Source organism: Hesperophylax consimilis, chromosome 17, assembly GCF_061612785.1.
Source record: "Hesperophylax consimilis isolate HC1 chromosome 17, BYU_Hcon_1.0, whole genome shotgun sequence".
In the NCBI taxonomy this organism is placed as follows: domain Eukaryota; kingdom Metazoa; phylum Arthropoda; class Insecta; order Trichoptera; family Limnephilidae; genus Hesperophylax; species Hesperophylax consimilis.
This window is the reverse complement of record NC_142852.1, coordinates 31,234,385-31,261,495: the sequence shown is the minus strand read 5'-3', so window position 1 is coordinate 31,261,495 and position 27,111 is coordinate 31,234,385. Positions and strand designations below refer to the sequence as shown.

The window sequence follows — 27,111 nt, the reverse complement described above, 5'->3', positions numbered from 1 at the left end:
TTATTACTGATGCTCACAATTATTATTCTACCCACATGTTACATCGAGTTCCCTGAGGGAAGATCATATTGTCTATGGCTGCGCCTTTTTTTATTGTTTCGCGTAACTTGTCTATAGGACTGTAATAACGTCATCGGTTAAATAGTGGACAAAATTTCTACCTACAAAAGCTCGAAGTTATCGATCTAGTGAGTGGTTTATTTATGCATCAGACCAAGACGGTTTCCAATCCTCCGCACTGACCTGTCGCGTCTTGTTATTCAACATATTCTGTGACAGAGATTCTTGACTCCTTGATCCTTACACCCGGCGAGTGCTAATTACATTATTTAATCAATCCAAATCACGTCTGTTCTGAATCTGTGTTTAAACATGTTCACAAACAAAACTTGGTGACAATTCTGTGCCAGTTCAGTGACTTTGTGAGACATTACTTGAGGTGAGCTTATTCTTTGTTTATTTAAACCAGAGGTTCCCAACCTTATCTGGATTACCATCCAACACGTCCGTTACTCTTGGACACACAGATCTCCAGGTTCCCACCCACCTCTCATCCCTTATTCCTTCCCAGAAAACCCTCTCCTTCCTTTCCTTAACCACACAGGAAGACATGGCACGATCAATTGAACCAAATACTTGGGTCGGGCCATGTGAAGAGTCAGAATAATATAAGAGTATGCATGAGATGATGTATGAATGTGAATGAGGCAAGTAGTGTGTAAGACCGAGTTGCTTGGCGGTCCGTTCTCTCTGCCTACCCCTGAGGGACACGGAGTGATGGTTAGTTTGTTTTCACTTTTTAAATATATTTTAAAGTAACCAGTTCTCAAAATAACCGGTTACAAATAAAAATAATAAATCGACTGAAAAGATACCGGTTCCTTGTTACTGGGACAGAACTGACATGAGTATGGACATCTCTAGCTATGAGCGCCGCCATCTTGTGTTATAAGTCATAATAAATAACAGACACTCAATAAAGATCGACTGATAACCGTATCTACAGTTTTCAAAGTAATTTTCTTTGTTTTGCAGCGAATAATTTGCCATTTTGTAATAATGGCTGTTGGTGCTTAGTTTCAAAGTGTTACGGGACGTTTATTATTGGCAATGATCCGTCGAGTTTGTTAAATCGCATTGATATTGTACCTATCTCTAAGTTACATCTGGACTTACTGTGCGGTTAGCGGTCGTTAATTGGAAATGATCGTTGTGATTCGATCCTCGGAGTTTTGTTACCTGGGATTGTTGATATTTAAGTCCAAATCCATCAAACAACCTGTCGCGTTATCTCTGTGCTCGGAATACTTCTCGGCCCCAACTCCTGCTGATGGATGGTGAACCTAGCGTCCGCAGTCGTCCGAGGAGTTTAACAGCTTCTGCTACCCGTCAGTGGTTAGTGATTAGGAGTGTTTAGAGTTTATTCTAACATACGTACCCACAATAGATGATGTTCAAAATCTCCAAATTGGAGAGAACAAAATAACAAGTTCCCTTAATAATAATTCTATTGAAATCAACTAACTAAATAATCATAACGCCGTTTTCCCGCACGGGTAGGCAGAGAGGACAGACTGCCAAACAGCTCGGTCACACCACACACTCCTTGCCTCATTCACATTCATTCTCTTCTATTATTCTGACTCTCGACATGGTCCGACTCAAGTATCTGATTCACTTAATCTTGCCATGTCTTCTCTGGGTTAACCCGACTTCGTCTACCATTCACACTTGCTTCGTATATTTTTCTGACACTCCTTTCTTCGTTCATTCGCTCTATATGCCCAAACCATCAAAGGGGCCCTTTCTTATATCTAACTCATTACGCTTACGTCTTCCGTTCATTTTTTGCAGATATCCACATTTCTACCTACAGACATATACATGGTTCTACCGCACATACGCCTCAGGGATCTCATTCAACAGCATTCAGCTACTTTCATCCTTCCTCTGCCAGGTTGGTACCAGCATTCCATTGTGGACTGCTAGTGTTCAGTCCTCCATTAATGGAGTATCCTTCATTACTCTTCTTTCAATATCTCTGTCAACCTTCCATCTCTTGTATTAGCATTTTTTTAATCATTATTTGGTCATTTTTGGATTTTATCTTTCATCAAGGCTTAAAAAATAGAAATTTGTTTTAAAATATAGACAGTAATTTTCCTTTTTTTAATATCAAGTGTGCAAAATTTCATCAAAAAATATCTAAATAGAGCTTTTACAGTCGTGAAAAGGGGATTGTTTGTTAAAATCTTATATAAACAGTGACCGTCCTGTTGTTTTAAAGGTCATGTGCGCTAAATATTGTCAACCTCAAAATAAAACTAGATTTGCATACAAATCACATCCACACCACCCGTCCGTCCGCCACAGACTTTCTTCTTTATATTTATATATATTGGAAGAAGTTTCTTCTATTTGGCAGTACGTACCATCAAATAATGATAGTATTTTATTTATTTATTCTTATAATCAACACTAATATAACACTAGAAGTGTCTTCTATACAAATTACAAGATACTAACAAGCTGCGTGACTGTGACGCAACCACAGTAGCCTACCGATATGCTACTCTATAAAGCTGGTTTCTGTACACGGCAGTGTTCCCGAACTCAAAAATTCAAAATCGGGAGAATTTACACCTAAAAATCGGGAGAAATCGGGAGATTTTCTTAGAAATCGGGAGATCACTAGAATTATTTTAACAAAATTTCTCCTTTGTCAATAATACGAATCCCTTTTATTATTCCGAAGCATAACCTTAACAATTAACGAAAAAACCCATAAGCAGCGCCGTCAATATGATTATTGTAGATGTTGCCCGTGGAATAACGCAATTTGCCCTAACGTTTAACGGGGACTTATTTTACGTCTGGCAACTCGGCGCAAATTTTTGTGAAACATCGACCTTGGACTGTCACCTGTCACTTTGCGAGACGTCAAAAATCATGTAATACCTACTTACTTTTAAAAGTGAGCGACATTCATACAAGTAACGACCTTCGTCATCGGGATGTGTACAATTAAATGAAACGAAAAAATTTATGAATTTTAATTTTATTTAGGAACCAATCAACCACCTCATGGGCTTTTTCAAAACACCTGTCACCTGGCGACAGATGCTTGATAACGGTAGGTACACTGTTTAGTAATCCTTAATCCTTTATTAAGAAATATCTACAAATATCTTAGTTGAATCATCAAAAACAAAAAGAAAGTGCATGGGACAAATTAAAATTGTTAATGAAATTATACAGAAATTGTTATAAATGGAGTTATATTAGATTAAAATTAAACCTTTACAAGCATGCTGAGTGTATACAAAAGACAATTGGGCAGTAGAATCTCTTATCTGGGAAGAATCCTTCAAAAATTATCCCAAAAAGCTGTGAGCGCAGTATACAACTCCGCATTTCTATCACTGCTCAACAATCCTTTTTTTTGTACGATGTACAAAGTAAAACAAAGATATCAAAAACAATAATATTTATACAAAAAAAAAAATAATAAACAATGTGTTACCAAAATAATAATGATAATGAAAACATATTACAAAACAATATCATAACTATAAGGAATTAATTAATTAGAAAGATTATAAATAAGAAAATTAATTAATTAACCCATTCTAATCGGAACTATAGAATAAATGCCTAATTAATAACGTTCATAGCTTCTTTCAATTTGTTCCTCCTGTTATATTTTATTAGATTAAATTTAATTACAATAAAAATACTCCTCGCCGAAGGAGGTCCGTTTCAAATTTTACTTTTTCCCGCGAGTAACTAAAAAAGACAAGCGAGTTGAAACATGTGTTCACACGGGGCGATTCGGTGAAAAACTCGAACGACAAGTAAAACCAAAATGGCGATGGTCGTACTCGAACGTCAAAAGTAGACGGGCTTTCAACTTTTGCTAGGCAACAAAAAAAGTTGATAACTTTGTTGACAGAGTGTTCACACGTGGCGATTAGCTTTCAATTGTCCAACCAACAAAAGTTGACCGACAAAAGTCGCCCCGTGTGAACCGCGTATAATAGAGATATGCTTAGATTGCAGTATTTTGTAAATATTCTGGTCAATTCCCGAATCCGGGGATTTTTTTAGTTTTTTTTTTTTTAACCATAGACAATTATTTGCCTGTTGTGCGGACCATAAACAAAGAATCGACGAGAAACGATAAATCGCTGAGAACACCAAAAAATCGGTAGATTTTGGTGCCATTTCGGTAGATCGGGAGATGAAGTGAAAAATCGGTAGATCTCCCGAAAAATCGGGAGCTTCGGTAACACTGGTACACGGCGCTACCTGAATTATACTGAACTTCATTTGCAGTAAGTGCAGCCGTGGAATTAATACCATGTCAAGTGATACTAGCGACGAAAAAAGAAAAGAATGATGTCAAATTGACCTTTCTTTTCAACCTCAATCTACGCCTTCTCCGCTAAATCCTTTCTAACGTATTTAAGTAAATTATAGTTATTTAAACATGGAAATTTTCCCTCCTCCAGAAAAAAATTAATATTAAAATCATGTTCGAACATCATTTCTGTTAAACTCGTAGTAGATGCATATGTAACTCGCACCGGTATACATATGTAACAGCACCATCAGTAGCGCGCTACCAGTAGCGTGCTACCAGCACCGTCAGTGGCATGCTACCAGCACCGTCAGAAGCGTACGACCAGCACCGTCAGTGGCATGCTACCAGCACCGTCAGTGGCATGCTACCAGCACCGTCAGAAGCGTACGACCAGCACCGTCAGTGGCATGCTACCAGCACCGTCAGAAGCGTACTACCAGCAGATTCAGTGGCGAACTACCAGCGCAGTCTGTAGCGTGCTACCAGCACCGTCAGTACCGTGAAACTGATGTTCTGATATCCTTTTGGAGATGGTCAATTCTATCTGGCTTACATACACCTTAACACATCCGCAATGGCTGAGATTTTAAACTCCATCTGTCTCAAGAGGAAACTTGGTTTTTGCGGGCCCTAGAAGGTCTTGTATTTTTATCATTGTTCCGAAAACAGTTTTGATGCTTTCTTTCCTCAATATCCAATTTTAAGGAAATTCTGACAGTCGCAATGTGAACATTTCTGTGTGTATTATTTGTAGTTTTGTGATTACCAGTCCACACTCCTGTATAATTCCTATGATATGTTGCTGTGTATTTATTTGGTACAATTGTTTCAGTTTCCAACCATGGATGTCGACCATGGATTACTGTTGGAGCATTCGGAGGCACAATTGATTGACACCCTTCTGGAATCCTCAGCAGAGCATCCCTTGGACATCCTGGATACAGACCCTCACCCCAGCGACCTCCTCCTGGCGCTGTTTTCAGCCACTGTGTACGCTGTAAAAAAGCCAGGAGAAACCGACGCAGCTTATGGAGAGAGGTTGGATCTTCCCGAGGGCTGGCGTCTCCTGCTGACTGGGTACAACCCGGACCTGACCAACGGGTACTTCGGTGCTACATTTATTAACACTAAGTCGCAGCAGATGGTGGTTGCCCACCGTGGGACCATTGCAACCAAGGTAGAACCGCTGAATACAGATTTTATTGTAATATTCATGAATAAACACACCAGTTGCGTTAACTCCGCAGTCACTTTCGTGGACCACGTTAGGCGGGTCATGGATGTTGTTAATTCTGAACCGCATAAAAGATGTTATAACCTTGCCATAACAGGCCATTCCCTCGGGGGCTGGCTTGCCCAGATAACAGCATTTACAATTAAATATGTGAAGGTGTCTGACGGGGCACTAATCAAGAACACCAGTGGTGGAGCCCACGCTAAGACTGTGGCGTTCGACAGCCCGGGAGCAATGGACATTTTGTACAAAATTCAGGATAAACATTACACCAGATGTGGGACCAATTTTTTGGACAGGTTGGACGTTATGATTTATATTTTGGTGCCTAATTGTATTAACACTTATGGAGCGCATCTCCGGACGGTTTATCGTGTTTTAATTGATCTATCTAAATACAAATGGGAAGATGTGGAAACTGGTTTATATAATGTTCAAACTCACGCAATCTGTAATTTTGTTGAAGCTTTTAAAAAAAGTTCACCAAACATAAGTGAAGTGTTGAACTGGGTTGAGGACTGCAATGAATATGTTTCCCTTTTTATGAATCAAATGTTGAACCAGGCCAATAATTACTATGTAGATTTGGAAAAAGAGAAAAGACAAGTTTACTTCGAAGAATTAAAAAAAAGGTATCGTACCTTATCCTTCAAGCCTCAACTGGGCGATGAATTTACCGTCAAAGGTAATTTAAACGCCTTTTCGGATGATGAAGTAAAAATTCTTGAGTTCTTGAATGTCATTCAAACGCAAACAGACGGTAGGTTTTTAAACGAATATCTTTTAGGCAAGAAACTTAAAATCAAAGATGCTAAATTATTTCCCGATTTTGAAATCAATCTTAATGATGGAATTATAATCTGCAAGTCTAAACAACTGCTTGGAGAACTTACAAAGTTTGTAAAGCAGCTGCTTCGGTGGCTGGGCCCAGAGTTCTCCTCGGTAGTGCAGGAACAGAGCAGAACTGCTGATTTGATTTACCGCGCTGAGGGTCAGACCTATTTGGACTCGTTACAAAAGACAAATTTAAATTTCAAAGATTCTCTAGGCCTCCGAGAATTCTTGCTTTCGGCTACAGATCGAATTCTCTGGGTAGTAACACAAGACATTGCATTTGAGATGATCAGACTTCAGAATGTTTTCTCCCAAATAAAAGACCTTAACGTGTCTGATCCAATTAATAAATATACAACCGAAAGTCATTATATTTTCTTAGATTTGCCACGGCTACAGAAACTTTATAATATTTACGGTTCACCCGTCAACCAAAATAACTTGATGATAGTTGATGGCAGTTCAACCTCAACTTTAAGTTCTGAAATCTGCACTTTTTTAAATAATTACATGCAATGCTCTCCTCCCAACTTGAAAAAACTTGTTTTTATCTCCTCAGAGCCAAGCGATGGCATATGTAACTCCTTGGAAAATGTAAAAGAAGTTAAAGTCGATGGAAGCATTAGTCTCATGGACTTATCCGCCGAGTCTCAAGAAACTGTATTTCGAAGAAAATTCATTTTAACAGGCAATAATTTGAATAGCTTTAAAGATTTTTTGGGAGAGAGCAGTTCGATTCCAGATATCAATCAATTCCTTTGTTCGGATTTATTTAAGAAAATCACGACTAATGAAGACTGTGTTGTTACAGTAAAAGACACGCGTCCAATGATTAGCGATCTTCAAATGCCATTAATTAAAACAAATATCACGACGAGCATGGAATATGTCTTAAATTGTATAGATTTACCTAATACCCTTGTGGTGATGAGCGGGTTGAACCGCGGGGATCTGGAGACCGGGGCCGGCTGGGAGCAGCTTAATGGGAGGATCATCCTCGTCGAGGGAGAAGTAGAATTGTTCTTTAAGGACATCTGCGATAAGAACCAACATAAAACTATTTACCTTCTTGAGGTGTCCGGGGACGCAAGGACAGACGTCCACTGTAAACAAATATTTAGTCGAGGCTTATATGTACCCAGGACTTTTATCCATCGAGCGTGTATTAACTTTCAAGAATTAATGGAAGCTTTGCATTCTGATGACGTCTTTGTTATTTGCAGTGAGGAACATAAAGTGTCACTTTTGGAATTGATCGGGAATTGTGAGAAAAGAGAAGATTTTTCGAAAAATCTACACATTGCGGCTACCAAAAAGGAGGAAGCAGATGTTATTCAGAAACATTTTTATAAAAATATTCATTTTTTAGAGATTGAGCAAAGCGATAAAAGCTTTAAATTAGAGTGGCGATTTTCCCATGGGTCTGTAAAGAGCCTGATCCCATTTATGTCCACGGACTCGTTTGAGCCGATAAACGAACTAACCTTGAGCCGAACAGAGCGCAACTTGGTAATCATAATAGACGAGCCCGGGATGGGGAAGACGACGACTTTAGCAAGATTGTCAAGGCTCATTGAAACAGCGTGGGTCATATACATAGAGTTAAAACAATTCAAAACACATATAGATAGTTTATCGGATGATTTCACGCCTAAAAACGTGACAAATTTTCTATTAAGTGAGTGTTGCTCTATTGCCGATGACAGTCTGGCTCATGGGTTGTTAGAGTATTTACTACAGAGTAAAAAGTGTTCCAAGAGGGTCGTTTTAATGTTTGACGGTTTTGACGAGATTGACGATTATAGTAAAAATAAAGATAGTTCTAAAGATAAACTTGTAAAGCTTTTTGCTTTTTTGAAAAGTAAACCAACGATACAAGTATTTCTGACGGCTCGAAAATATTTGAAGAAATCATTGGAGATAAATTTAAGTCAATTCTCTACATCATTCGTATCGATCGACACACAAGAGCAACAACATTTTTTATTTTTGTTTTGGCGGTCCTTCCTTCCCCTCGAGCTGGGAATTAACCCAAAGCAAGAGGAGATGCGACTCCAGAAATATGCGGGAGAGGTGCTCCGGCAAGCGAAGCAAGTGCTGGGGCCAGACATCCACTGTTTCATGGGGATACCCATGCAACTAAGGATGCTGGCTGAAGTATTCAGGCCACAAAGTGGTCTGTTGCTCCAGTCACCGGAAATTTTACTTGAGCGTATCAATATAGTCAGTGGACCGAATCTCTATCAGAGGTTTATAAGTCAGAAATATGAAATTTATTTACATGATAAAATCGGACAGACGTTGGATGAAGATGATATTAACGACAATTTCCTTGAACCAATGACCAACGCACACGGTGAACTCGGATTCAAATGCTTCTTTCCTTTCTTTTTTAATTCAAATCTGAAGTACTTTAAAAGCATTTCGGTAAAAAAGCTAGTTAAATTGAATAGACTCGGTTTAATAGAATCACAGAGAAATGGAGATTTCCGATTTGTTCACCGAACATATGCAGAGTTATTCTGTGGACAAATGGTCATCCACTGGCTCAGTACACAGCATCCAATCACGTATCAACTGATCAAAGACATACTTCTGCCAAAAATACTTCTACACCCGGACAGTAAACTGATTAGGTTATTCATGAATCATGAATTAAATGAAAAACCAATGTCAAAGACTGCAATTGATTTAATCGCCGGATACATTAGGCAACTGTGGGTTGAAGACAATGTCATTTTTAGAAATGAGAAACACCAAACGGCTCTGCACATCGCAATCCAGGAAAAAAATGAACACATCGTCACACTTTTACTAAGTGGATTAAACATAGAAAGTACGCAGGAAGCCTTTGTCTCTTTTGTCACACAGTATGACGTTAATAATGACACAGCACTGCATTTAATGGATAAGCAGACGTTTTATAGTAAAACTGAAGATGACTTACTACCTGCCAGAATGATTGGAAATATTTTAAAACGCATTGAATCATTTTCTTATGAATCTAGGGAAAAAATCTTATTCGCATGTTTATTTAATCGGAATATTTCAGAATCGTATATTTCAAATATTTTTTTGATATCAGGTAATAATATAAATGGTGACACTTCAACAGTTTTGACAAATGTTATAACCAGAGTAAAAATAGTTGAATCAGAAATTAGTCGCTTTGAACGGGCTTTATTTAAAAATAATGTTAAACTTGCAAAAAAGATGTTATCACAACAGTTAAAAAATAGTATCGAATCTTACTGTTTACTATTGACGAAACAAAAAAAACATGGAATGAAGACCGCCCTTCACCTGTCGGCACAGCGCGGCCATCTTGAAGTCGTTAAACTACTTGCAGAGCAAACATCTGATCTCTTTACTGTAATGATTACACGGCCCGATGATGATAAGAAAACTCCTTTACATATAGCTGTTGAATGCGGTCATTTGGATATTGTCAAGTTCTTAATGCAGCACGGCGCAGACATTAATGCACGCTGTGACGAAGGCAAGACTGCTCTGATGTATGCTACTTACAATCGACACCCCACCACTGTCAAATATCTCCTTGAAAGTGGAGCTGAGATCAACTCCAAACAAAAAGACGGAAGTACTGCACTTCATATAGCAGTAAGCAAAGATAATTTACAAATAGTACAATATCTCGTTGAAAGTGGTGCTGAGATCAACTCGAAAAAAAAAGGCAGTACAGCGCTACATATAGCGGCAAGTAAAAACAATTTATCAATAGTACAATATCTCGTTGAAAATGGTGCCGAGATCAACTCTAATAAAAAAGGCAGTAATGCACTATGTGTAGCAGTTAGTAAAGACAATATACAAATAGTACAATATCTCGTTGAAAATGGTGCCGAGATCAACTCTAATAAAAAAGGCAGTAATGCACTGTATATGGCGGTAAGTAAAGATAATTTACCAATGGTAAAATATCTCGTTAAAAGTGGTGCTGAGATCAACTCCAAACAAAAGGACGGCACTAATGCACTTCATATAGCGGCAGGTAACAACAATTTACCAATAATAAAATATCTCATTGAAAGTGGCGCTAAGATAAACTCTGTAAATAATGATGGTAGGACTGCATTACATATATCGGCAGATAATAGCATTTTACGAGGATCGGTAGTAAAATATCTCATTGAAAGCGGTGTTGAGATTGATTGTATGGATAATAGTGGTAGGAGCGCACTGTACATAGCGGCGTGCGAGGGCCGTCACCAATTAGTAGAGTTTCTCCTGCAACAGGGGGCGGACCCTGACAGGGTGGCTAGGCTGGGGAGGACAGCACTAACCATGGCAACGCTTGGGAGGAAGTGGGAGGTGGTGAGGGTTCTGCTAGAGGGGGCAGCTGATGCTAACGCTGACGGTGGTCAAGCTCTTATAGAGGCTATACGATGGAAGAAATGGGGAATAGTGAATTCTCTTGTACGCAAGGGAGCATCTGTTCTTGAATGTGACATTGAACGAAATTTAACAGAGTTTAAAGGAAGATTCCCAAAATATAAATATTTAAAAACACAAAATAACCTTAGAATTTGCAAGGCAACTTCGGAAAGGAACAAGCAACAAGTGAAATCTAAAAATATTATTATATGCGATCTGCCTGAAAGTGCAGAGGCAATAGAAATCGATAAAACTACAAACTTCAACAATAAGCCGATAGAACTACAAAATTCAACAAAATCAAGAAAGATTCTAAGCAAAAAAGGTGTTCTTAAGAACAATGTTAGTATTTACCCTGAACAAAAATTTCTAAGGTTCGAAAACGATCTAAGGGTTGCACTAGAGAAACAGAATGAAACTGGCGAAAGGAATGAGCAACAAGTGAAATCTAAAAATATTATTATGTGCGATCTGCCTGAAAGTGCAGAGGCAATAGAAGCCGATAGAACTACAAACTTCAACAATAAGCCGATAGAACTACAAAATTCAACACAATCAAAAAAGATTCTAAGCAAAAAAGGTGTTCTTAAGAACAATGTTAGTATTTATCCTGAACAAAATTTTCTTAGTTTCGAAAACGATCTAAGGGTTGCACTAGAGAAACGGAATGAAACTGGCGAAAACTTCACCATAAAATTCATAAATTCCACCCCCACAATTGTTCCAAATCAGCCTGAAAGCTAAGAAGTTACAAAAATTCTAAAGCAATCAGAACTTTAAAAATTTACTATCTAAACATCCGATCAAAACTTGATGACCTATTGGCAGCTCTAACCTCTTGTCATTGTGACATCATTGTTTAAGTTGTTTATTTTACCGGATAACAGGCCGGTGCGAAACGGAAGTCCTTGTTCATATAACGGAGACCCTCGCGATGTCTACGATCTCATCACTTTGAAACAAGAAGTCGGAGAGAATACACGTTTCTATTGCCTACCAGAAAGAATAAACTTTGTTTTTTTTCTGTATAAATAATGAAGTAAATACATGCAAATTCTTTATTATTATAAATAAATAATATTATAAAAAATTGTACCAAGGAAAACAGCGTTCCGTATTCGTCTTAGAGCAAGCGCATAATCCTAGTTTTCATCTTAATCACACTGGCGATTTAGAATGTTGTATTCACAGCAACTTCTAGGTACAAAAACGCTGCCCCGCCATGTGGCCAAATATATTTACTACGTTTGTCTTTCTTTGTCATACATGAACAAAGTTACTTATCAAACTTTGTGAGACAATGACATGTATATATTAATTGTCTGTAGTTATCATACCAACCTTTTTATAATTTGTTTTGCAGTTTATTATTAACTTTTCAGGCTAATTTGTACGGTTTTGGGAACAAACGGTTATTACCTGTAGAGACAATTTGTTCTCTTTTAGGAACAGTTCATGTGGTCGCATAGAAATCATTGTGTCTCCCTCACCCCCACAGTTAGAAATATAAACCAAACGGTGTTAGAAAGAGAAAACACCAAGCTTCATATGTATTCAAATATAGAAGCTTACCACAGAATCATTTTAATATGCACCTCTATGTAACCAAAAGTTCCAACCGCAATCGGAGAAAGATTTATGCTAATTTTGAGAATTCTTTTATTAATAATTTTTATATGAAATGACAAAAAGTGAAGTTACAGTAATGTTTATAATACATTTGTCTAATTGAATATGTGGTTCTTTTTCGTTAACAGTAATTTTAGTTCAGTGTTTAGACGATAAAATGTCAATTTCAAAAATGTCTAAATGCATTTAAACGCCTTTTAAAACCGATGTTTAGTTTTCAGATACTTTTAGAAATATCCCATTTATTTAAATTTTATTGGGAAGCGGAAATACATACAAATTCTCTGACTTTCTGACTCTCTGACTTCTGGTCAAAATGCCAGAGGCCTGAAGGAACATTGTTTAGTCTTTTATTCTTTATAAAAAATTCCATTTATTATAATAGGTAAGTGAATATTTTTCAAACGCTTATTGTAACTGTATATTGATTTATATTATTGTACTATTTGTTTTAAATGTACCCATTGTTTATGCTATTTTCCAATTGAGTTTTTTTGATTAATTCTAGGTTTAAATGAGTTCCATTTTGTATTGTATGTAATTAGATAGGCTTATATCAAAATAGCTACACAGAGTCTGGAAACTCGTAGTACAAGCGGGCAACTTGCGAATCTACCTCCCAATATCCATACATGTCTCATACAACCCAAAAAATTTTCTTTTTCAGAAACCAAATGGTTCAAAAAACTTTGGTCCACTTTGGATTTTTTAAATTTTTGACCTAAACAATTCCAACTTCAACTCAAAAACGAAAGCTCAAATAAAAAAAAGCTATACTACAAAGTGACTCCAAATGTGATATAGATTCATCAACTTGCTGTTTGTTTCACGAGTTTTCGGACACCATGTATATTAAGGATCCGTAATTTATTTTAAATGTGCCTATTTTAGTTTTAATCTAATTTAAGTCAACGTTTATTGTGTGTTTACGTTGTATCTGGCTTGAATGCTTTAAAGATAACCGTCAATTAATAAAAACTTGAATGAATCACTATCAATCACTAGTTTTAGCTATTAGCATGTAGATTTAGTGTTATTTTATATTATGTGTAACAATAATAATAATCTGAATTTCTGAAAGTAGCAACAATATTCTGTATATCTTTTTTCCAATTGTATGTCCGGGTTAAATCTTCCCCAAAGTAAAAACTAAACCCTTCCACACACTTTTCCACAAATAATCATCTAGTCAATCAACATTATGCAAGTGCATTATATAAGCAAAGTAAATACAAAACAATACAAGAACAACACGTCAACTCACCAGAGATCAAATACGAAAATAATTCACCGACTCCAGATATTTTCATATCAGGAGGGTTCGGCTCGGTAGAACTTCTAACAGGGCCTATAAATCCTACTGATCCCTCAACATAAATATTTTAAAAATCTTTCGTTATCCTACATGTATTCAAAATGACCAACTTTTGCATCTTTATATATAAATTTTTTGATAGATCTAATACGCCTTAATTTTTAATGAGAGAGCTAGGTACAATGTTAGGTTAGGTTAGGTTAATAATATTATGTACACATATTTACATTTTCATTGAATATGTAAACTGCTTAGTTTTTAAGGTGATGTGATATATAATGTCTATTGAAATAATTTTAAAGAAGATGTGAAATGACATAACGTCTATTAACATGGTTTTAGAGATGTGATGTAACACAATGTCTATTGACGTTGTTTTATAGGAGATGTGATATGATATAATGTCTATTAACGTCATTTTATATGAGATTTGATATGTCATAACATCTATTAACATGGTTTTAGAGATGTGATGTAACACAACATCTATTGACGTTGTTTTAAATGAGATATAATATGACATAAAGACTATTGACGCTGTTTTAGAGATGTGATAGAAACAACTTTGTTTTAGAGGAGATGTGATATGATACAATGTCTATTGATGTTGTTTTATATGAGATGTGATATGATACATTGTCTATTGATGTCGTCTTATATGAGATGTGATATGATACATTGTCTATTGATGTTCTTTTATATGAGATGTGATATGATACATTGTCTATTGATGTCGTTTTATATGAGATGTGATATAATACATTGTCTATTGATGTTGTTTTATAGGTGATGTGATTTGACATAACAACAATTTTCGTGGTTTTAGAGATGTGATATGATACAAGATCTCTTGAAGTTGTTTGATATGTCTATTTATGTCATCTTAGAAGAGATGTGATAGAAACAACTTTGTTTTAGAGGAGATGTGATATGACACAACGTCTATTGATGTTGTTTTAGAAAAAATGTGATAGAAACAATGTACAATGTATGCGTCTTTTATTCTGGGACGCGATACTACACAATGGACTGGGAAGTAGTGTTACGCAATGGTGTAGTATGTACCTGTTTATTTGGGTCTCAACCCAAACACTTCTATACGTGATAGTATCACGCCCAAAGATGGTTTTCATCAATTTCACGGAACATGTCATGTGATGAAGGCAAGTGTCCGTTAATGTGTTAAAAACTAATTTATTTGTTTTGCTTTTCCTATTCTTGCGTATCAGTAGATTTTAATTAACATTTATCAATGTAATACAATATTATATCTCTTACCATATTCAAAAGGAAAACATTTATTAAAGATGTTGTATAACTTATTGATTGACTAAATGAGAATTTATTTTAATAAATTGTATTTTTCAACAACAAAAAGTTTTCCTTATTGCTAATGACTCCCTGCAGCTCTGGTTGAGGATTTGAAATGGTGAACTATGTGTTTTATAAATCCAATTTCTACTTCGAGATCGTTTGACCTACCTCAATTATAGTACCAACCTGATTTGACTTCCTTCGTGATGGAGCTGGTAAGGATGCAGACTTCACAGGTTCCATTAACTCCGCACCGACGGTCTTGAAGAAAGTCTTTGCCATCTTTGGGAGGGTATTTTCGAGGAGACCCGTGTTGTAGGAGGGAGGGAACATAGAGGCCGGCAAAACGTTCCACTACCGAACTGTCGAACTTGAGAATCAGCCATAAAAACGACCCATTATCATGTGACAAATGTCAACGGTGTACAAATGTTTCCCGACTATTCATTGGTACCGAGGGGATCAATGACGCTAGTTCCTCAGAGCATCTTCCATTGAAATACCGGCAGAACAAGACAGCACGCCCACCTGGCACCTGTGCTCTAAAGATTGCAATCTGTTTGTTAATAAAGGGAATCTATCGAGCGGACCTGATGTATCTTTATGAACAATATATCTTTATTTTAAAGCATAACTTGCAAAAAGTGCTTTTTACTAAAATAATTACATTAGCGCCATCTATGGATTCTTTTAAGTATAAACTTAATAATAATTACAGTTTGATTGCACGTTATGATTTAAGTATTAAGACAAATTATTTCTTTGCACCCGTACGTACATACGCAATATGAATATGAATAAATAGTTTTGTTCGTAAAAAAAATGAATTCTACAAGGCATATAAATACAATATTGGATTGAGTTTTTATACAGACAAAAGTATTTATTCATTTTGGTGGCAATCACGTACAGACACACGGACATATACGCATTACTCTGATATCGGATGACATTACAGTAGTTAATGTACTAAATATATATAGGTCCTACCCGATTGGGATTTGGAGAGGTCAGTAGAGTTCTCGACTGCAGTTCTTGAATAGGACGATTCAATCGTCGGATAAACCAATTTATATATTTCTTTAGTTTTAAATTAGATGTGATTATAGTTAATTAATTAAAAAAATACTTTTATTTTCTTAGTATATTTTTCATATTACTTGTATTATTAATTACTTGTAGTATTATTAATTCACATTTTCGTTTGTATTTTTCACAATAACACTGATAACTGATATCAGCTTTCTGATAATGATAACCAAATAATTGAATATCTACAGCAAATTAAAATTAATAAAATAATGTATTCACACAAGAGTCCCAACAGCTCTCAACCGTCTGGAGCCAGTGAGGCTATGGCATCTCCAACTGGGGTATGTTGTGATGCTGAAGGTAGTGGGGAGAGAAGGTGATGGGAAAGAGGAAGGTGGGGAGGTACCTGGCTATTCAGATCTGGTCACCAAACAAGGCTGAAACCGTTTCAAGCAACAATGCAATTACACCAGGGCGATACTGAGAGTATCTTCCATTATGGAATGTGCTGCAAGTATACTATATATTATTTTAAATGAATAAATTGTGGAGTAACACAAATAAATCAAAATAAAATTTACTTGCGCACGTCGGGATTCGAACCCGCAACCTTGAGCTTGCTAGTCGAGAGCCTTTCCCCTCGACCGCGCAGGCGGTCAATCAGATGATAAAAAGAAATTAAAAAAATCTTATTTAATATTTTTTATTTAATCAAAAAGGTACATACACAAGGGCGGATCCAGCTTTGGCGCCAGGGGGGGGTCACGTAGTCGTGGTCAAGTTTTTTTTTTTTTTTTTTAAAGAAAGACAAACATTCCCGGGTTACGAATAACCCAACAATAACTCCTACCACCACCACAGAAAGCCGAAAATGCTTGCTTGTGTTGTGATGGAGGACTTAGGTCCGGTCAGTTACCTACTTTTTACTTGTATAATATATACAAGTAAAAAGTAGGTATTGTTGGATATGGTAACACTAGGTATATCATTAAGATTGTCTTTTGCTCCGCAAGCCCGGGCGGCGTAGGCTCGTGTAATGTCAATTGTCAACCAATACAGTACAGATTACAATTATTAATCGTGTTCTTATTTCACCACACTATATCATGGTGTCAGGTGTGTCTTCAACATAGTATTGTGTGTAGGAATCTTGCAACTTTTTGAATTTCCTTTTCCTCGTTGTAGTTATTCGCCATCATATATAAAAGAAATGATTGCTTAAAACGTTTCCACTCGCCAACCATATCCGTAGCATTCTGCATTTGCAGAATTTGACTCGACATTATTATTGTAACACTTTGCTTGTCACGACAAAATAGACAAATAATAACAGCTTGTTGACCGTTATTTCTTTGCTTCCTGGTAAAGAATTTGAATCGTTCCACTGTAATATTCACTGTAGGTATGAAGTGTCTATCCAGTCTATCGAAGAGTAGAATAATGCCTTCCAGCGTGCTCTTCTCAATAGTGAGGCCGAATGAATTAAAAATTTGAACTCCTTTAGGACCAATCGTGTGCAGCAAATGTTATTAATAAATGTAAGTACTGTACTTCCATATTTAAGAGGAATATAAACGCTGGAAATATTTTGATTCTTGTGCTTTATAAATTTTAAAACCGAGCGCCTTGCACCGTCATATTTTGGCCTGATTTGCACGAGGCAAGTAATTTGAAATAAATATTGTTGCCATGACGCGGTGCTTGCAATACGTAAGAAGCGCCCAGCGAGATCTCCGTTCGCCGATGCTTCCATACGCTTGTTAATACCTTGTTACTTGGTGGATGAATACCGTCCATTCTATTTTGCCAGCAGCGGCCGAGCTGGCAGCGTAGTCAATATTATCGACAATCCTCAAACTATGGGGAACGCTAATAAAAGTAAATATTTATAAAATTTGAATTGATTTTATTTATTTATAATCCAAACAAAAATATTCTGAAAGTGAATTATTAATAGGTACATATAAATATTAATAAAAAGAAACTTGATTAAGTTAAATATAATATGTATATATATTAACAAAATGTAACTAATACGTTCTTTTACAAAACTAGGTATATGTACTTTTATCAAATTTACATACACTTTATCAAATTTCCACATCTAAAATTTTTGTAAAATTTATTTACAAATAAATTTTTTGGAAACAAATCAACAAACCAATCTCAATATTAGAAATGATGATGGAACAACTCACAGCTAGGTTTAAATATATTCTACAATAGATGCATCAATTTATGGATACATACACTTAAAAAAAAAGGTTAAAATAAATAACTTGCATCTAGCTATTCTGAATTTATCCTAAAAGAGCATAATTAAAACAAATACAATAGATATCGCGGGTTCGAACCCCGGCAAACAAATCTCAGTATTAGACATTTTCAAGGAACATCTCACAGCTACATATATTTAAAAATTATTCTTATAAAATATTAACTCTGATCTACCAATACTGAATTTAAGCATTATATTCGTCAACCTAAAATTTCTCAAATGAACTTCCGAAAGAATAAGTTCTGTAACTTACTAAAATTACGTTAAGTGACTTTTGGTGTCGTTTACATTGGGAATTTGGCCAAACTCGCCTTCAAGAGCGATTTACAGGAAAAAAACTTACGAGTCTAACCCCAGCCTTAGAACATTAACAAATAACATTTGAGTTTAAACACACATACACTGGCATAATGAAGAAACTGATTAGATTACTTACCATTTCTTGTAATGAATTGAATTTGCAGCAACAATTTTTAAGAACACTATTACTTATATTGGAACTTATTTTTTTTAACTTAGTAAACAAATAAAAGTAAACACTTTATTAATAAAGTTTAGTCGTTCCGATTGAGGTTAGGTTTTGCTAGACGCTAGACGTTAGTCGAAACAAAGCGCGCGCAAGCGTCACACGTGGTTACACAAAATGTGTCATAATAATATGAAAGGTGGCGGCCGAAGCGCGCGCCGGTGGCGGTGCGCGGTGACGCGGTAACATTCGAATTTTCGATGCGTTCGTTCCCGAATAATGCGTTTGCTGTCAAACAAAGTATTATATTAAATTAATTAAATATTGAAAGTACTTAAATAAAATTTTTATTGTGACAAAAAATATATAAAAACATTATGTTTAACAATTTTAATTAGTGGTCCACCTAGGTCCTGGATGGGCCAAGGACCTAGGTAGTCATGACCCCCCCTGGGCTGGGGCCCAGGGGGGGGGTCATGACCACCGTGACCCCCCCCCTGGATCCGCCACTGTACATACAGGGTGCTTGACTTACTAATTTAAACCAGCGATTCCTGACATTATTTGGTGACTTTTAAAATTATTATTTTTTCAACTTAAAACATTAAAAATCATGTATTGGACAGTTGGGATCTGGTTGAGAGGTTGCTCGGTTCCTAGGCATATTTATTACAGTGACCAGTTGTTTTTGCTTGGTTAAAAAAACACACACACAAAAAAGTCATTGGTTTTTACACCAAATAATGTCAAAAATTACTGGTTAAAGTAAATCAAGTACTTGCCTGTAGGATAATAACAGAAGTTGACTCCTACCAAAGATATTAGAAGAACGAGATGTGCTATGAGCAGTTCATACTGTGTGGAATTGTTTTGCCGAGTGTCGCCGGTTTTGTTCACCAATACTACTGCACACCTTCGCTTACGCTAAGGTATCCGCACTAATACATAGAACAGATTTCTGTGCGTACACGTCCCGATACCGTTCAAAGTACCCTAATTAGGTAGTACTCCGGCTACGGTCCGGCGGCCAACATAGCATATCTCGTTCTTCTAATATCTTTGACTCCTACAATACTGTGTGCTCAATTAGACAGTATGAAGTGTATCGAGTTGATAGTTCAATCTGTCTTACATCCCAACTGCCACAGTTCTCAGCGCAAACAACTGATTCAATAAGTGCCATAAAGTTTAAACATAACACTCTGTATATCATTATATACTTGTGATTTCTGAGCACACATGGAGTTTTATTTTTGGTATAAATTGGCCATACGAAGTTTTCATTTTCTGTAAAAAAGAACACATCGAAGAGACAGACTTAGACAGGGATCGGTTCTGTCTCCGACTTTGTTTTTGTTGCACATCAATGACCTTTTGACATGTGCACCGATTCATTGTTACGCGGATGACAGTACAGTTCGTGATAGCTTTTTGTTTGACAAGCCCCCAAAGGGCACACAAACTCCAACGGCTCGGAGGGCTTTGAAGCAGAGAATGGACGGTTATCTCGAGAGTATTTCCTCCTGGGGTAAAAATAATCTCGTCGAATTTAATGTTTCAAAGACCCAATCCTGTCTGGTTACGTCTAAAAGGGATCTAAATGATAAAATCTAGTCTCCTTCAACTGAAGCAATCTTCCGAACAGGCCTTCCATTGATATGCTTGGTGTAACTATAAGTGACCAGCTCAGGTATGGGGGCTCCATCGAAGCCAGAGTAAAGTTGGCCTCTCAGAAGCTGGGCGTACTGTACAGCGCCCGCAGATACTTTAATAGTACACAACTGCTGACCCTGTACAAATCGCAAGTGCGCCCTACTGTCGAATTTGGCAGCCATCTCTGGTCCGGAGCCCCTAAATACCTGAAAAAACCCTTGACTCTGTGCAGAAACGGGCGGTCCGTTTGATAGATTCCCCAATCTTAACAAACGGACTGCAATCTTTAGAGCACAGGCGTCAGGTAGGTATGCTGTCCTTGTTCTATCGGTATTACAATGGAAGATGCTCTGAGGAACTAGCGTCATTGATCCCTTCGGCACCGGTGCGTAGTCGGGATACACGCCAAACGCGCGCCCAACTATTTTACACGGTTGACATTTGTCACATGAGAACGGGTCGCTTCTACGATTCGTTCTTAAGTTCAACAGCTCGGCTGTGGAACGAACTGCCGGCCTCTGTGTTTCCTCCCTTCTACAACATGGGACTCTTCAAGACCCATGTTCACTCCTTCCTCTCCACAAAAAGACCCTCCACACAGCATCCCCAAAGATGACATAGGCCCTGAGGGAAATTATTTTCTTCAGAGCCTCCTGTGTGGAGTTAATATAATTTTTTTTTAAAAAAGACTTGTTTATAGACATACAGTAAAAGAGAGCAAGCAAATAAACAGACGATTCTAGAAAAGTGACTAACATAAACAGTTTAGAGCAGCTGGCATAGTAACAGTAGGTTCAACAACTGTTGACGTTCTCTGTCATTTAAAAGAACATTTTTTTTTAAAATTAGTTACATTTTTCACGTCTATCGGATCATGTGATACGCGCTCTGTCTCGTCTGTGCAGTTCTGCTGAAATGAGACAGAGTGCGTGTCACTTAATACGTTAGGCTGTACCCAGTGGCGAAGTGTGATATTGAAAATTGTTTGATGTCGTTTTTATTTTTAAAATATCAAAGTGTAAAAAACTGTTTTTTTAAATATAATAAATCTATTTTCAACTTTCGATCTAGTTGGGCAATCTCAAAGCAAATTTCAACGATTTTTTTTCTTCTCTTTTTGACTGAGGATTGAATCTTCCTCCCCAGGGAGACTCCACACTGCTAACACTTAAGCCTTCGTATATTGACTGGTGTAAGTTTTTAAATATAATGTCATCCAATTAAAAAAAAAAAATACTTGTCGAATGTTATCAAAATTTGATAGAATGCATTGTCATCGACAACGAGTTTATTTGCCAAGTTTCAGCTCGATTTGATGTCGGGAAGTGGGTTAATTTCCACTTCATTCATTAAATTGAATTCATTTTTATTTCAATCTAGCTGACATGTCCCCGGAGTTGCTCGGGGTTGTAAATGATTTGGAGTAAAGTTATGAGTTTGAGAATTCTAGGATTATAAACATCGTCTTTTCTCTACTTTCTATAAACACATTATGCATGTATTATATATATAAACATTCCGGAAGAAATTCTCTAAATGATAGTGAAAACTCTTTCTAATCTGTTGCGGAGTTTAGAAGAACTAAGCGCACAAACAGACAGACGCGGAGAGCGACTTTATTTTATAATTTTTTTTTTCAAATGTGCTTAGGAATCACTGGTTAAAATCTTTCAAGTACGTGTTGGTTCACCTTGTACAGATTATATTTTAGTGTTGGTACAACTTGTATAGATTATATGTTAGTGTTGGTACACCTTGTATTAATTATATGTTAGTGTTGGTACACCTTGTATAGATTATATGTTAGTGTTGGTACACCTTGTATTAATTATATGTTAGTGTTGGTACACCTTGTATATATTATATGTTAGTGTTGGTACACCTTGTATTAATTATATGTTAGTGTTGGTACACCTTGTATAGATTATATTATGTTGGTGTTTGTACACCTTATAGATTTAGATTATATGTTAGTGATGGTATACTTTGTATAGATTATATGTTAGTGTTGGTACACCTTGTATAGATTATATGTTAGTGTTGATACACCTAAATTGTTTATAAGCTCATGAATGTATTTTTGCACTTTGGTTCAATACAATAATATTAGTAGGGAAAATCATACGAACTCTGCTTAAGTATTATATTCATATAAAAATTACAAACTTGGTCCACCTATAGAAACTATAAATTACAACCACTTGATGAGAATTAAAATTATTAAAACTCTCAGACTTGACTTGTTAATGGACAGTAACATTGTGGTACACAGTAGTGAATGGTGCTTCCGCAATGGTGCTTCCGACACGCCCGAGAAAGACACTAGCAACAGCGAAGCATTGCTACTGACTCATGCTGCTAGAAGGTGCCAGTGTAACATGTTGTTAATGGACAGTAACATTGTGGTACACAGAAGTGAATGGTGGAAGAAGTCCGACACGCCCGAGAAAGACACTAGCAACAGCGAAGCATTGCTACTGACTCATGCTGCTAGAAGGTGCCAGTGTAACATGTTGTTAATGGACAGTAACATTGTGGTACACAGTAGTGAATGGTGGAAGAAGTCCGACACGCCCGAGAAAGACACTGCTACTGACTCATGCTGCTAGAAGGTGCCAGTGTAACATGTTGTTAATGGACAGTAACATTGTGGTACACAGTAGTGAATGGTGGAAGAAGTCCGACACGCCCGAGAAAGACACTAGCAATAGCGAAGCATTGCTACTGACTCATGCTGCTAGAAGGTGCCAGTGTAACATGTTGTTAATGGACAGTAACATTGTGGTACACAGTAGTGAATGGTGGAAGAAGTCCGACACGCCCGAGAAAGACACTAGCAATAGCGAAGCATTGCTACTGACTCATGCTGCTAGAAGGTGCCAGTGTAACATGTTGTTAATGGACAGTAACATTGTGGTACACAGTAGTGAATGGTGGAAGAAGTCCGACACGCCCGAGAAAGACACTAGCAATAGCGAAGCATTGATACTGACTCATGCTGCTAGAAGGTGCCAGTGTAACATGTTGTTAATGGACAGTAACGTTGTGGTACACAGTAGTGAATGGTGGAAGAAGTCCGACACGCCCGAGAAAGACACTAGCAATAGCGAAGCATTGCTACTGACTCATGCTGCTAGAAGGTGCCAGTTTAACATGTTGTTAATGGACAGTAACATTGTGGTACACAGTAGTGAATGGTGGAAGAAGTCCGACACGCCCGAGAAAGACACTAGCAATAGCGAAGCATTGCTACTGACTCATGCTGCTAGAAGGTGCCAGTGTAACATGTTGTTAATGGACAGTAACATTGTGGTACACAGTAGTGAATGGTGGAAGAAGTCCGACACGCCCGAGAAAGACACTAGCAATAGCGAAGCATTGCTACTGACTCATGCTGCTAGAAGGTGCCAGTGTAACATGTTGTTAATGGACAGTAACATTGTGGTACACAGTAGTGAATGGTGGAAGAAGTCCGACACGCCCGAGAAAGACACTAGCAATAGCGAAGCATTGCTACTGACTCATGCTGCTAGAAGGTGCCAGTGTAACATGTTGTTAATGGACAGTAACATTGTGGTACACAGTAGTGAATGGTGGAAGAAGTCCGACACGCCCGAGAAAGACACTAGCAATAGCGAAGCATTGCTACTGACTCATGCTGCTAGAAGGTGCCAGTGTAACATGTTGTTAATGGACAGTAACATTGTGGTACACAGTAGTGAATGGTGGAAGAAGTCCGACACGCCCGAGAAAGACACTAGCAATAGCGAAGCATTGCTACTGACTCATGCTGCTAGAAGGTGCCAGTGTAACATGTTGTTAATGGACAGTAACATTGTGGTACACAGTAGTGAATGGTGGAAGAAGTCCGACACGCCCGAGAAAGACACTGCTACTGACTCATGCTGCTAGAAGGTGCCAGTGTAACATGTTGTTAATGGACAGTAACATTGTGGTACACAGTAGTGAATGGTGGAAGAAGTCCGACACGCCCGAGAAAGACACTAGCAATAGCGAAGCATTGCTACTGACTCATGCTGCTAGAAGGTGCCAGTGTAACATGTTGTTAATGGACAGTAACATTGTGGTACACAGTAGTGAATGGTGGAAGAAGTCCGACACGCCCGAGAAAGACACTGCTACTGACTCATGCTGCTAGAAGGTGCCAGTGTAACATGTTGTTAATGGACAGTAACATTGTGGTACACAGTAGTGAATGGTGGAAGAAGTCCGACACGCCCGAGAAAGACACTAGCAATAGCGAAGCATTGCTACTGACTCATGCTGCTAGAAGGTGCCAGTGTAAGATGTTGTTAATGGACAGTAACATTGTGGTACACAGTAGTGAATGGTGGAAGAAGTCCGACACGCCCGAGAAAGACACTAGCAACAGCGAAGCATTGCTACTGACTCATGCTGCTAGAAGGTGCCAGTGTAACATGTTGTTAATGGACAGTAACATTGTGTTACACAGTAGTGAATGGTGGAAGAAGTCCGACACGCCCGAGAAAGACACTGCTACTGACTCATGCTGCTAGAAGGTGCCAGTGTAACATGTTGTTAATGGACAGTAACATTGTGGTACACAGTAGTGAATGGTGGAAGAAGTCCGACACGCCCGAGAAAGACACTGCTACTGACTCATGCTGCTAGAAGGTGCCAGTGTAACATGTTGTTAATGGACAGTAACATTGTGGTACACAGTAGTGAATGGTGGAAGAAGTCCGACACGCCCGAGAAAGACACTAGCAATAGCGAAGCATTGCTACTGACTCATGCTGCTAGAAGGTGCCAGTGTAAGATGTTGTTAATGGACAGTAACATTGTGGTACACAGTAGTGAATGGTGGAAGAAGTCCGACACGCCCGAGAAAGACACTAGCAACAGCGAAGCATTGCTACTGACTCATGCTGCTAGAAGGTGCCAGTGTAACATGTTGTTAATGGACAGTAACATTGTGGTACACAGTAGTGAATGGTGGAAGAAGTCCGACACGCCCGAGAAAGACACTAGCAATAGCGAAGCATTGCTACTGACTCATGCTGCTAGAAGGTGCCAGTGTAACATGTTGTTAATGGACAGTAACATTGTGGTACACAGTAGTGAATGGTGGAAGAAGTCCGACACGCCCGAGAAAGACACTAGCAATAGCGAAGCATTGATACTGACTCATGCTGCTAGAAGGTGCCAGTGTAACATGTTGTTAATGGACAGTAACATTGTGGTACACAGTAGTGAATGGTGGAAGAAGTCCGACACGCCCGAGAAAGACACTAGCAATAGCGAAGCATTGCTACTGACTCATGCTGCTAGAAGGTGCCAGTGTAACATGTTGTTAATGGACAGTAACATTGTGGTACACAGTAGTGAATGGTGGAAGAAGTCCGACACGCCCGAGAAAGACACTAGCAATAGCGAAGCATTGATACTGACTCATGCTGCTAGAAGGTGCCAGTGTAACATGTTGTTAATGGACAGTAACATTGTGGTACACAGTAGTGAATGGTGGAAGAAGTCCGACACGCCCGAGAAAGACACTAGCAATAGCGAAGCATTGCTACTGACTCATGCTGCTAGAAGGTGCCAGTGTAACATGTTGTTAATGGACAGTAACATTGTGGTACACAGTAGTGAATGGTGGAAGAAGTCCGACACGCCCGAGAAAGACACTAGCAATAGCGAAGCATTGCTACTGACTCATGCTGCTAGAAGGTGCCAGTGTAACATGTTGTTAATGGACAGTAACGTTGTGGTACACAGTAGTAAATGGTGGAAGAAGTCCGACACGCCCGAGAAAGACACTAGCAATAGCGAAGCATTGCTACTGACTCATGCTGCTAGAAGGTGCCAGTGTAAGATGTTGTTAATGGACAGTAACATTGTGGTACACAGTAGTGAATGGTGGAAGAAGTCCGACACGCCCGAGAAAGACACTAGCAATAGCGAAGCATTGCTACTGACTCATGCTGCTAGAAGGTGCCAGTGTAACATGTTGTTAATGGACAGTAACATTGTGGTACACAGTAGTGAATGGTGGAAGAAGTCCGACACGCCCGAGAAAGACACTGCTACTGACTCATGCTGCTAGAAGGTGCCAGTGTAACATGTTGTTAATGGACAGTAACATTGTGGTACACAGTAGTGAATGGTGGAAGAAGTCCGACACGCCCGAGAAAGACACTAGCAATAGCGAAGCATTGCTACTGACTCATGCTGCTAGAAGGTGCCAGTGTAACATGTTGTTAATGGACAGTAACATTGTGGTACACAGTAGTGAATGGTGGAAGAAGTCCGACACGCCCGAGAAAGACACTGCTACTGACTCATGCTGCTAGAAGGTGCCAGTGTAACATGTTGTTAATGGACAGTAACATTGTGGTACACAGAAGTGAATGGTGGAAGAAGTCCGACACGCCCGAGAAAGACACTAGCAACAGCGAAGCATTGCTACTGACTCATGCTGCTAGAAGGTGCCAGTGTAACATGTTGTTAATGGACAGTAACATTGTGGTACACAGTAGTGAATGGTGGAAGAAGTCCGACACGCCCGAGAAAGACACTGCTACTGACTCATGCTGCTAGAAGGTGCCAGTGTAAC

At 38.1% G+C, this 27,111-nt stretch overlaps 1 protein-coding gene across 1 annotated transcript; it reads left to right on the top strand.

Annotated features, from left to right (window-relative positions):
* Positions 1-958: 958 nt before the first annotated feature.
* On the top strand, positions 959-12,969 carry LOC149416427 (uncharacterized). Its single transcript, XM_089641999.1, has 4 exons — positions 959-1,395; positions 1,855-1,957; positions 5,196-11,267; positions 12,964-12,969. The coding sequence occupies exons 3-4, from the start codon at positions 5,205-5,207 to the stop codon at positions 12,967-12,969; spliced, it is 6,069 nt and encodes a 2,022-aa protein (XP_089498125.1). The 5' UTR covers positions 959-1,395; positions 1,855-1,957; positions 5,196-5,204.
* The last annotated feature ends 14,142 nt before the right edge of the window (positions 12,970-27,111 follow it).

Bases quoted from the DNA above. Each gene is read 5' to 3' on its own strand.
- LOC149416427 (XM_089641999.1), top strand. From the start codon at position 5,205: ATGGATGTCGACCATGGATTACTGTTGGAGCATTCGGAGGCACAATTG.